At 37.5% G+C, this 13230-nt stretch overlaps 1 protein-coding gene across 1 annotated transcript in view; it reads right to left on the bottom strand.

Moving 5' to 3' along the window:
- DNAH12 (dynein axonemal heavy chain 12) overlaps nucleotides 1–13230 on the bottom strand; it is a 194923-nt gene that overhangs the window by 48935 nt on the left and 132758 nt on the right. The window contains exons 56-58 of the mRNA XM_060239731.1: nucleotides 5160–5352; nucleotides 3265–3457; nucleotides 1309–1481 (exon numbers count right to left, since the gene is read on the bottom strand). Coding sequence (XP_060095714.1) covers nucleotides 1309–1481; nucleotides 3265–3457; nucleotides 5160–5352 — 559 coding nt within the window. The remainder of the gene's footprint in view (nucleotides 1–1308; nucleotides 1482–3264; nucleotides 3458–5159; nucleotides 5353–13230) is intronic.

The raw sequence follows: 13230 nt of genomic DNA, 5'->3' as shown, positions 1-13230 counted from the left end.
TACAGATTTGGTCAGGTAACAGCAATTTTAACACTGATCTAATTAATCAAACTATATTGATGTACTGACACTATGATATCTGCTTGAATGTGCACAGCCAAGTACAAAAAGTGAGGCATGACCTGACTTTTGGTGGCCTGGATGTCAACTGGAACCAGACTAGCGGTCAGAACAGAAGTACTTATATTTGTGCACACAAATTTTTGTGAGCTCAAAAATGCAGATACATTCAGGGCCAGCTTGCCTACTAGGGCGCTGGAAGGGCGGGGGCACAGAATTCAGCCTTCCCCCATCGCCCCTAGGCAAATGCCTAGTTTGCTTGCTCCCCAGCTTCCTCCCCCCCCTTCCCCACCAGATGTTTCAATGCCCGGGAACAGGTGGTCAAGCACCATGCTCCTGGGCTATTTAAAGGTGCCCCCTATCAATCAGCTGATTGGTGGGTAAAACCACGCTGGAGGCTCCTGGCTCCTATGCTGGCCCTCCAATGTGCTCAGTATCAGTGCCAGGTTGAGGGGGCAGGCCAGCAGCAGCAGGAAGGACCAGTGAGCCATTGAAAAAGTGGCCGCCACCACTGCCTCCTCCCCATGGCTGCCACTGCCTCCCCCCCACAGCTGCCACCGCTGCTGCCTCCTCATGGTGCTCGACCAACCGTTCCCGGGCATTGAAATAGACCTGGTGGGGAAAGGAGGGAAGAGGTAGTGTGGTGGAGGGGGGCAGTGTGGTGGACGGGGGTGGCAGGGCACGCACCGTGGGGGGTGGGCCGAGTCTGCCTAGGGTGCAATGCACCCTAGGGTCAGTCCTAGATACATTTACTTTGAAGATTAACTCTACCTATAAAAGCATAGATCAGGGATTCCCAACATGGTGTCCTGGGCACCATGGTGACTACCAACATGTTTCCTGATACCCAACAAGTGTTTTTAGAAAGTGGGTGGAGTCAGGTCAGGTGCTTCCCAGCAGGGAGCCAATTTGATGAACAGATTAAAATAACACTGTCTCAGTGGTAGCTGCCACCACACTGTTATATTCTCTCTCACTCCTCTTTCCCAGTGTATTTTTTTAGATTAACCCCCTTTCCTCTGCACCTCCATCTGTGTTTGTGGTTGCACCTCTTAAAACACCCATTTTGTGGCTGGCTCCACTTGCTGTGGCAGTCATTTTGTGGTTGCACCCACCACCCTATTTCAGAATTCCAAAGGTCCCTGCAGGGTCAAACAAACTGGGGACCCTGACACAGATGCCATAAAGTTTGAGGTAATATTTTAAAGTACCACAACAAATTACAAACTGAACTCCATAACTGCTTACCTGTCATGAATAGAGTTGACATAAAGATTTACAAACCAAATGAGAGAATACTGGTACATGGGGTCTATATTAGCCAGATCAGCAATACTAAAGAATAAGATCGATGAATGTTTTGCGATGGGTCTGTAGCCTTCTCGTGACTGTGCTATTTTAATTTCAGTTTTTTCTGCAATCTAAAGAAAAAGTATTCCTTACCATACACTAGTAAAAAACCTGCATAGATCATAAAGCATGGCAACTTCCATGGTTTCACAGAGTAATAGTTTGGAGAGACCTGAAGGGTCCCCTAAGTGTCAGGACCCTACTGTGAACACATCTCTATTACAAGATCTTCATTATGAGATGTGTTCATACCTCATTTTGTCAATAGTGCCTTAGCAGCACTGGCTGCTAAGAAAAAACATGCAAAATTTTTGCTCAACATTTGATCCACTGCAATTTATGTTATATTTTGGCCCTGGAAATTTTAATATCACTTTCAATTTCATTGTGCTTTTATTGCTGCTTTATTTAACATGGCTTGGGCAATTGTTATTGTGAGACTGTAACTGCCTTTCACCATATACTAACCTCCTACAGTTTTGTTTCACAAAGTGGTCTGTTTCCAGGAGCAGAGTGTTTTAGAAGGAATTACTGTACCCCAATAAAAGCAACAGCAGCAGCAACAACAATATTCTATGTGAGAGAGTCTGGGGCTAAAGTTGGGTCCTACTTCCTTATTCAGTGTAGATGTGCCAAAGAAGCTCAGTTTTTAACTGCTTGGCACTCCAACATAAATTTGGAATCACTTAAATCCGCAAGAATATTCTTTTAGAAAATGCCCTAAGAATACATCTCATACAAAATTTTATTTCGACACAAAGTGCTCCCATACAATATGCCCTCTGAAACACCATTATTTCATCTTGGCAATTCAATTATACAACACAGGTTGCTTCCACACTGAAGTTTCCTCCTCACTATCTTCTAAACTGTAACCTCCCTTTTTGGAGTTTCCACATGATGTCATGCAGTAACCATCCTGTTTCTGTTTTTTCCTCATCCTCAATATGCTGTTTCCCAAAGCTGCTTTACATGGGCATTTTCTAGAAGAATACAGAATCAAGCACGCTAGCTTGCTATCTAGAAGAAATGGAGCACACTTTCCTGCCTTGCAAAAGTCTTGCCAATATCAGTACCATTTTCTCACTGTCCCTTATTAATTGTGTTTTCCCTTGCCATGCCTCCAGAAGGCTTTTGAGGTCTTGTCTTTTTTAAAAAAAAAAAATCAGATATTGCTACAGTACTATAACAATATATTGCCACTTATCCATGTTATATTTGAATAGTTCTGTAAGAAAAGAACAAAACACAATGGCCAGTGAGTCACCATGGCAGCTGGTGTAAGCAGGCACCAAGAAATAATGCAGAGTCACTGCAGAGAACATATGGAGGGCACAAGTTGGAAGAAAGAGGAAGGAAAGTGCAGAGAAACTCTCTCATGTGGAAGCCCTGTCACCAATGTACATGGCTCTGCATTCAGAGTGGTAATGAACACCATGGAGAATCCTTGCTGTGTGAAAGTGGCCAATGACTGGTATTTGACAATTACCATTTTTTTTATCACCTCATTGTTTCCCTCACGCCTGAGCAATGAAACCCAGTACATACTGAACGTGAAAGCATGTTCAGGATATTTTGTCAACCCAACAGCTATGAAATAACCATTACGATAAAGCATCAGAAAAACATGACACATACAAAAAGCATAATAATTATGAAGGGACCATCTGGAGACAATTCTTATTAGAATTTCATACCATATTCAGCATATTTTGACACACCTGCTTTGATTATCTCAAAGAAGATGGTGCTGCACTATTGTTTCTGTGAACTGCAGCTGCTATGTCTATCATTGGGATCAGATAGTTGGCCATTTCATACAATTGATCACACATTAAATCAGAACTTCCTTACCTGTTGTTTCTTGGTAATTTCATTAGACATTACTTTGGCACAATCCAAAATCGTAATTGCACTTTCATCTTCTAAAATGTTCCCTTCAGAAGACTGTAATGTTTCTAAAATCTTATTCTCGATGTCTTTTAGTTGTTTATTATTGGCAGCTGACTGGAGGATAAGAGCATTCCTTTCCTCCTCTAATTCTGGCCTAAAAACAAACCCATCTTATTTACATTGCTACAGTTACTATAAAAAAATACTATATAGTTCACTGGCAGTCTGTAACTATCAGTAGGCATTTTATTTTTAGTATTTTTAATATTACATGAACAATATACTTTTGTCTTTGATATTTGTAGAATGATGGGGACCTCAAAACTATCAAAACAGTCATTAATGTCACTTGTAGCCTTTTCAGTTTAATCATGATGTTAAAGTCCAAAGTTGCATTAACCAGAGCATAACTGGAGTATAGGCAAAACAAAGTTTGAGTCCAGTGGCAAACAAAGACTAACAAAGTTTTATTCAAGGTATGAGTTTTCATGTACATGCACACTTCTTCAGATACATTGAAATGGAATGTACTAGTCCATACATATAGCTAGAAGGTGAGCAGCAAATTAGCATACAGCATAATGAAGAAGTTTTAACAAATGCAAGGATCAAACAAGAATAACAAATTAAGTTTATGTGGTCACGATTTGTTTGGATTTAATTTGGCAGGGAAACATGGTGAAGCAAATAAATCTATCATAGGGTTGCCAGGTCTTACCTGGCTCCCAGTGGGGGATGATGGCCCTCCTCTTCCTGTGTTTCTTCACATGTGTGGCACAATGATACCACCCAGAAGTGATGTTGTTGCACCAGGCATGTTGTGCAGGGGATCCTCTATTGGTTGTCAACCTTCAAGTTGTACCTAGAGACGGGGGTAGAATTCTAGCAGGAGCTCCTTTGCATATTAGGCCACAAACCCCTGATGTAGCCAATCCCCCAAGAGCTTACAAGGCAGCGTGGCCTAATATGCAAAGGAGCTCCTGCTAGAATTGTACCCCTGCCTAGAGATCTCCCACTTTTACAGTTGATCCTTCAGATGACCAAGATCAGGTCCCCTGGAGAAAATAGTTTCTTTGCTCTATGGCATTATACCTTGCTGAGGTCTCTCTACTTCCCAAACCCTGTCCTCCCCAGGCTTCACCCCCAAAATCTCCCTGTATTTCCCAACTCAGAGCTGGCAACCCTAATACATATGCAAAGATGACTATATGCCATATATCCTACTGCCTTCTCCTTTCTCTAATCAAAATGCACAGGTACATTAGAGTTCCAAAGCAGTCTTTTTAACTTTCAATACATCGTTTGGTTTGGGATACTGCTTAAAAGCTGCCCAGATGACAACTGCCCTGTTTCTGAAATACTGTATGTTTTGACTTCTGGAATGTGTATCTCAGACAAATATCTCTCCTCTCTCATCCAGACTCCAGTTGAAGGTTTAGATTGCAGGGACAGGAAGATCCAACACTGAAACAAGCACACTGTGCCCTCATTCAGGCATTAAACTCTACAAAAAGTGAGAAGGATAGCAAGAGAGAAAAAGCATAGGTCTCCTACCCTTTCTGGCTCTTGCCATGTATAGGGGCTTTGGGTAAGAGAGAGAAGGGCCTGAACAGTCTGAATCTAGTAACCTATAGTGTGAATTTGTACTGGGCACACTAATGTTTGCACAAGGTAAGGCCACAATCAATACTACAACAACTCCCTTACTATCACTCTTATTTTCTGATAAGCCCTTCACTTTGATATTTTGTGACTGACAAACTTGTAGCTCATTAAAAGATTTTCTGCAGGCTGTCTTCTGTATTTTGAGATGAAAATGAATCTTATAAATTCTTCCAGATAGTATGAACACTTACCTCTCCTTTGCAACAACTATACCTAGAAGCTGGTCTTCAAGTCCTTCTGGAGTTATCATGAAGTTGAGCAAAGAAACCTTTGTGGCTAATTCAGGCAAATAATGTGGATTTCTTAATTTGGTAGTAATATAAAATTTGAAATCAAAGGAATATTCAATAATTGTTTCACCAAGCCGAATACAATCCATGCCTCCTAATGTTGAAAAAAACAAACATACATTTATATTTATTATATTATATTTAGTTTTATAACCAGCTGCAAAATTAAAATGCTAGCAATTCAAACACTTGGATACTACTAAATATGATTGACAATGTGGTTCAGTGGACTTTTGTCATCACCTTTCTTGTATGTGTTCCTAAGGAAAGAAAATATTTTCTTTTCCAACTCTGGTGGTAGCAATAACTTCTCAGATAAGCTCAGACCTGCCCAGGAAAGGTGGGTGGAGTACATTGAAGCAACCTAAAATGTTTCCTGATGGTACATTTTCTTATTCAGGGGGACTAAAATAAAATACATATAGGATGGAAGTAATGGAGCACCTACCTGTGGGGAAAACAATTTTTTTTCTAGTTTCAGGCTGAGCCTAGTTAGTGGCTAAAAAGGACTTGCTCTTATTTTGCTTTTAAATTGGCAGTTTGCTGATGGATAACAACAACAATTATAAGTATAATTTCTATCCCACCCATTTCCCAAAATTGGTCTTAGGAAATAATACCAATTCATATTGCAAATTTTAATTTAATTTAATTTCTAGATTTATATCCCACCCTATCCCGCAAGCGGGCTCAGGGTGGCTTACAACAATAAAACAACGGAGTTAATATAAAAACACACATTACAAAACAGGAGCAGCACAGTAAACAATCTTACAGACATAGGTGGTGAACAACATGCAGCTGATGGCCAACAGCATAACATAACACCATAATGGTGAAATGCTGGGGGAAGCGATGACTTTCAAAGGACTCCCGCTGGATTAATTAAAAGCCTGGCGGAAAAGCTCCGTCTTACAGGCCCTGCAAAACCTGGATAAGTCCTGCAGGGCCTAGATCTCCAGTACGAGCTCATTCCACCAGGTAGGGGCCAGGACAGAAAAGGCCCTGGCCCTCATTGAAGCCAGTCAGGCATCCGTAGGACCAAGGACTATGAAAAGATGTTAAGCAGGAGATCTCAGCGCCCAGGAGGGGTTCATATGGGGAGAGACAGTCCCAAAGATATGCAGGCCCCTGGCTGTAAAGGGCCTTTAAGATAAGGACCAACACCTTGAATTGGATCTGGTACTTGAGTGGTAGCCAGTGCAGTTCGCGCATTACCGGATGCATCTGCGCCCACATAGGCCTTGATGTCCACAACCGGGCTGCTGCGTTCTGCACCCACTGGAGTTTCCGGAGCAGGGTCAAGGGAAGGCCCACATAGAGAGAGTTGCAATAGTCTAATCTGGAGGTGACTGTTGCATGAATTACTGTGGCTAGATCATGGGAGGTAAGGTAGGGGGCCAACTGCTGGGCCTGCCTCTAATGGAAAAAGGTGGCCCTTGCAGTGGCGGTGACCTGTGTCTACATAGATAAAGAGGCATCCAGGAACACCTCTTCACCTCTGCCAATGGTGTCAATTACAAAACTTAAATCTGTAAACAGATTAGTTTCTATAATGACAGCATACATTTCTAGTGCTCTTTAACATGGCCTGATGCAAAGGCGGAAAAGGGCCTCTTTATCTTTTAATATCTGGGTAGAAGAAGGGATTTTGGCTCATGGGAGTTCCTCTCCCATGCGTTCCTGAAGGAATCAAAAGTTCTTTTTCCTATTGGTATTATAGATTTCTTCTAAAACGAACCTTGCTTTGGATTTGGAGTGCAAAACAGTATAAAACATTATTTATTGCTAATATGTATTTTCAATGGTGTATGGAATTTTAAAAAATTAACATAGGATTATACTTTTTTTTAATTTAATTTTTTTATTGTAAAAATGTACTTCACACATGCATCATACATTGTAAACGTAAACACAAAGTTAAACTTAAACTAGCCTGCTAGATATACAAATCTATGTCAATAATAAACAAAGTTTATATATTTCTCTGGAAGCTTACACAAAGTATTTTGATGGTTTTGTACAAAATCAAACTTATGGTTTTGTACAAAATCATTAGCTTCTGAATTAATATTTGACTGTTGCAAGTTGTATGCAATTTTATCCATTGTAATTATGTCCCAAATCTTTAAGAACCATTACCGTTTGGATGGCAAAGATGTAGATTTCCAGTATGAACAATTAACATTTTTGCTGCTAGTAAAACCATCGTTGTTAATTCAGATTTATGTTTTAGAACTTCATCAGGAAAACATAGATTTAATACAATAGATTCAGGAGTAAGAGGAATCTTATGGTTAATAATTTGCTCAATTGTTGGTGTAATTAATTTCCAAAATTTCAAAATCAAAGGGCATTCCCACCAACAGTGGATAAAAGATCCAGTATTATTACATTCACCCCAGCAGTTAGCATTCAACAATCTCTTAGCATGGAATAATTGTAAAGGGGTTAGATACCATGAGTATATTTTAAAGTTTTGTAGTCTAAAGTTCAACAAAGGAGTATGATATAGTTTTGACGACCAAATAGATGACCATTTATCAAAAGTGATTTGCTTACTAGTCTTTATTCCACATTTTTTGCTGAGATGATTCTTTCAGATTCTTTCTTTGTCTAAGAGCTTTATATATTATTGCTGTCATTCCTTTAAGTTTAGATTCTGAAGCAGTCATAGCTTCCTCAAATGCATTTAACGGGCTGTTGGTTTGAGATAAGATATTTGGGCTGTGTAGTATGTGATGAACTTGGCGATACTGAATCCAAGTAGCTGTAAGTTGGTATTTTCTTTCTAAGTTTTTAGTATTCATTGAATTTTTGAGATTTAAATGTTTAAATCTAAGCACACCTTTTTGTCTCCAATTTTGAAATTCAACATTAGATTTAGCTGCTGGGAACCAGTCTTGTCCCAAGAAGAGTCACAGGAAACGGAATAGGCACCAATACTTTTTTATAACTATCCCATAATTTTAAGGCAAGCAATAAAAAAGGATAAGATTGAATATTAGGATTACGATGCTTAGGAAAGTTTCATATCGTTTCATGAAGTAGGTCAGGCGCAATAAATGACTGCTCTATCTGAATCCAGCCTTTGTCTCTAATTGGTGAAGCGTATAAAGTAATATATTTTAATTGTGCAGCCAAATAATAAGTTTCAAAATTTGGTAATGCCAAGCCTCCGTGTAATAAAGGCTTTGTTAACACTGAATATGCAATTCTGTGTTTCTTTCCTGACCACAAATAGTTTAATAGCAGATTTTTCCATTTTCTAAACACATCAGCTTTTATTAGCACTGGGAGGTTTTGAAATAAAAATATGAATTTCGGTAACATAAATACTTTAATTTGCTCAATTTTTTCTAATAAGTTTAGTGATAACTTCTCTCATTCTTTAATATTAGAACTTATCGAATGAATTAAAGGATCAAAGTTGAATTTATATGTCTTGTAGGTTAAGAGGAATCATGATACCTAAATGCCTCAGAGAAGACGTGACCCATTTGAAGGGAAAAGTTGTTTTTAATCTATGTTCTACTTCTGTCGAAAGAAAAATAGATTAAATTTCTGATTTGTTGTAGTTTATCATAAAACCAGCTACCTTACCGAATTCACTAATTAAATCCATGAGTTTGGTTAACGTATTCATAGGGTTAGTACAGTAGAAAATAGCATCATCAGCAAATAGGCTGATTTTGTAAGAAGATGAAGATGAGTCTATTGATACACCTGTAATTAAAGGATCCAATCGAATAGCTTGGGCTAAAGGTTCCAAAGACAGAGCAAAGAGAATTGGAGATAGACGACACCCTTGTCTGGTGCCTCTAGACAATGTCCATACTTGTGAATTACAATTATTTATTTTTAAATGGGCTTTAGGCTCTCTATAGATGGCCTCTATGGAGCGTAAAATGTTTGGACCAAACCCCATGTGGTTGAGAACTGTTTTAAGGAAAGGAGTTTATGCCTTATTGAAGGCCTTTTCAGCGTCTGATGAGAGCATAATAGATTCTACTTTGTTAATTTTACAGTAATTAATAATGTTGAGAGATTTCCTTATATTGTCAGTAATTGACTGTTCTGGAATGAATTCAGCTTGGTCCTTGTGTATATATTTTAGTATGATTTTGTTAAGATGTGCTGCTAAAATTGATAACAATTTTTTGAAATCGTGATTAAGGATAGAAACTGGCCTGTATGAAGCTAAATTTAATTTATCTTTATCTGGCTTTGGCAGTATTATTACTCTTGCATCCTTCCAAGATTCTAGGATTGTGCCATTTACTAAAACTGAATTGCAAGTATCTGCAAGTGGCTTCAATATGTAAGGTAATTTTTTTTTTTTTATAAAATTCCGTAATCAGATTATCACTGCCTGGAGCTTTGCTGTTTTTCATTTTTTAAATGATTTCTTGTACTTCAGTAGTAGTAATTGGCTTTTCCAAGGATTTTAGATGTTCTTCTGAAATTCTAGATTTAAAATCAATTTTCTTTAGAAAATCTTCAATGGACTGTTGTTGGGGTCTGCTAGAGGTGTATAAATTCTTAAAGTAGTCTTAAGGATTGCGATATAATTTCTTGAGCTTTTGAATTAATAGTACCTTGAGGCGACCTAATAGCATGTATTAATGAGGCGGTCTTCTTTTGAAGAACCCTGTGTTTTAGATACTTGGGGGTTTTAGTTACAAATCTTTGTTTTAGATAAAGAAGTTGTTTTTGATTTTTTTATGTTCAAAATTAAGTTTTTGTAAGATTCTCTTACCCCCATATCTCATATGTCTTAGTTCCAATTGTTTAATATTATTCTGTAGCTCTAAAATTGCCCTTTGTTTCTCTTTCTTATAGTGTACTGACATAGATAGAAGGTTTTCTCTCGTGACTGCCTTAAACGCATCCCAAATTACTTCCTGACTCACACCACAAGAAGAATTGAAAAGAAAGTATTCATTAATCTGTTTTGCAATCATGTCACAAAAACTTTGATTATTTAACAATAAAGTGTTTAAAGACCATGTTTGGCTCCGATTGTCTGAATTGTTTAGTTCCAAGATGGCCGTCACTGTAAAATGGTCTGAAATGAGTTATGTTGCATAATGGTGCTAGATACTAATAAATAGTCAATGCGAGAGTATATGTCATGGACGGGAGAGTAAAAAGTATATTGTTGAACCCCTGGGTTTAAAAGTCTCCACACATCTTGAAAACCAAATTTAGTAAGTAAAGAAAGATTGCAATGCTGAAGCATTATTTGTAGTATTTAAAGTAGAAGTATTTATCTAGTTTGGGATCTGTAATTAAGATCAGATCTCCCCCTATCACTACTTCCCCCTTGTTTAAAGTCATTTAGTTTCAAAAAAACATTTTCTAAGAAATCTATTTGATTTTTGTTTAGGGCATAAATTGTAGCTATGGTTATGGGGGAACCATCAAGGTCACCTTGAATGAATAAAAACCTTCCTTGTGGGTCTGCTAAAGTTTTATGGCATTGAAATGGAACGTTCTTAGATAATAGAATTGCAACACCTCTTGCCTTGGAAGAGCCTGGGGCTTGAAAGCTCTGGGAGAACCATTTAGTTTTCAAAAGAGGTGTAAAAATTATTTTAAGATGGGTTTTTTGTAAGCATAGAATATTTATTTTATCTTTAAACATCAGGTTAGAAATCTGACTGACCTTAATAGGGTTACTTAACCTTCTGCAATTCCAAGTGGCAATTTTAACAAGTTTAGACATTTTAGTTTACTATAACTAGATACCAAGCTGACTTAATGAAACTTAGCAGGACAACTTTCAAAATAAAATTTAACAAACAACAACTCTATTAGAAACAATCTACCTAGTTAAAATTCCTCAACAAGTAGGATCCGGTTCCAAGCCTCTACAAAGAAAGAGGCTAAAGAGAGATTAATGAAAATACTCTCACTAGTTTAGAAACCTAAACTATTCTTCAAGCTACAACTATAAACTATTTTGGGGGTAGTTTTAAATAATCAAGATTAGTTAAATAGGAAACTCCTTCTCCGGAGAGCCGGTTTGGTGTAGTGGTTAAGTGTGCGGACTCTTATCTGGGAGAACCGGGTTTGATTCCCCACTCCTCCACTTGCACCTGCTAGCATGGCATTGGGTCAGCCATAGCTCTGGCAGAAGTTGTCCTTGAAAGGGCAGCTGCTGTGAGAGCCCTCTCCAGCCCCACCCACCTCACAGGGTGTCTGTTGTGGGGGAGGAAGGTAAAGGAGATTGTGAGCCACTCTGAGACTCTTCGGAGTGGAGGGCGGGATATAAATCCAATATCTTCTTCTTCTTCTTCTTCCTCTGATTAAGTCAGTTATTGAATGAATAGCTTTAATAGGAGTTACTTATACACTTAAACTTTACTATGTTTTAACTTATTTAATTATGTTAGGAATCTTTTCCCTTATTTTACGTTTCTCTAGAGTAGTCTTATCTATTTTATTTAATTACATGTTAAGCTAAGCAAACAAAAAGAAAGAAGCAAAAGACTTATTTGGTTGTCAAAACTACAACTTCCAATATATTAGTTATAAAACGTTGATCTTGTACATACGTGAACTTGAATTTAAGGACACCTTCTTTGTCTGTCCTCTTCAAAAAAATAATAAAAAAGTGCCATTCAACCAGATTAAAGTGTAAAATGTCAAATACAAACACAATTAATTAGCTGTGATAATATATTAAATTCATATACTTTTAACAAAGTAGAGTTCATAATTAATCCAAATTTGTATATAACTTTCATCCTTACTAAAATTAATCAATGAATTATTTTGTAATTAATTAATGTAGGTAAAGAAAGACAAAAACAAACCAAAATATATTTTAGACTCCATAGCAAGCTAAACTTCATAAACTAGCACATGAGATAGATAGAATATAGATGGAAAAGAAAAAAGAGAGAGAGAGAGAGAGAGAAAAGGAGGGAAAGGGTGAGAAAAGAATGCTAATATATATACTTATCTCATAGTATTGTATCTGCTATAATTCTCTGCAATCTTTCTTATTCCAACAAATGTAATATTTTGAAGCTGTTACAACAATCCATAGATCAGAGATAAAATATTAATTAATGAATGAATCAACTATTTATAAATTCATAAACACATTAAAAACCTCTTTAGAAAGAGAGAGAGAGAAAAGAAAAGAGAGAAATTTGTATAGAAGGAAAGATGTAGAAAGAAAAGATTTAGAAAGAAAAAAATAGAAATAGATACTGAAGATTGATCAATGCTTATAAACAAAGAGAGAAGCACTCTACCCTCGCCTACAGATTTATAAAAACTATATCTCTTTGATTTTTCCACACCCCTGCTACCTTATAGTACTTCTGTAGATATAAATCTTATATCTCAAAGCATGTCAGAAAAAACTTCCTATTATCAAACATAAAATCAGTTAGGGTAAAGCAGAACTTCTATATACAGGTAAGCAGTTATAATCAGAAGCTGTACATTCCAGTGCTATATTCTGAAACAATGAGAGTTCAATAGTTGTCTTAGGGAAACTATGCAGAAAGTTCAAAAAAAGATCATCCAGAAAAACTTGCTGCTTCAGACCCATGACATGCTAGCTGCAAACCACTGAAAATGAACAAACAAGTCAAACAAACATCAAACAAACAAGGTTTCTGTAATACAGTCTAACTCATAGAACTAAAGAATGATTTCAGGTTTGCTCGTCTTTGTGGGAATCAGCCAATAGTAAGTTCTTCTCTTCTTGTGTGATAGAAACGTTAAGCACCGCCAGCAAAGCCTTGCCCGTGATGCCATCTGATGCTTGAAATAGTGCGCCATTTTTGTAAACTAGTATATCCGACACCGGACTCCAATGAAAACGGATTTTCTTTTCGAAAAGTTTTGTTGACACAACCTTCAAGAGACTTTGTTTTTTCATTTTCTCTGGTGACAGAGCTGTAAGGACAAGCACTTTTCCCCATTAAATTTAAGGTCGTGTCTTCGTGCC

The sequence above is a fragment of the Heteronotia binoei genome, chromosome 5 (genome assembly GCF_032191835.1).
Source record: "Heteronotia binoei isolate CCM8104 ecotype False Entrance Well chromosome 5, APGP_CSIRO_Hbin_v1, whole genome shotgun sequence".
NCBI lineage: Eukaryota > Metazoa > Chordata > Lepidosauria > Squamata > Gekkonidae > Heteronotia > Heteronotia binoei.
This window is presented reverse-complemented; position numbering and strand designations above follow the sequence as displayed.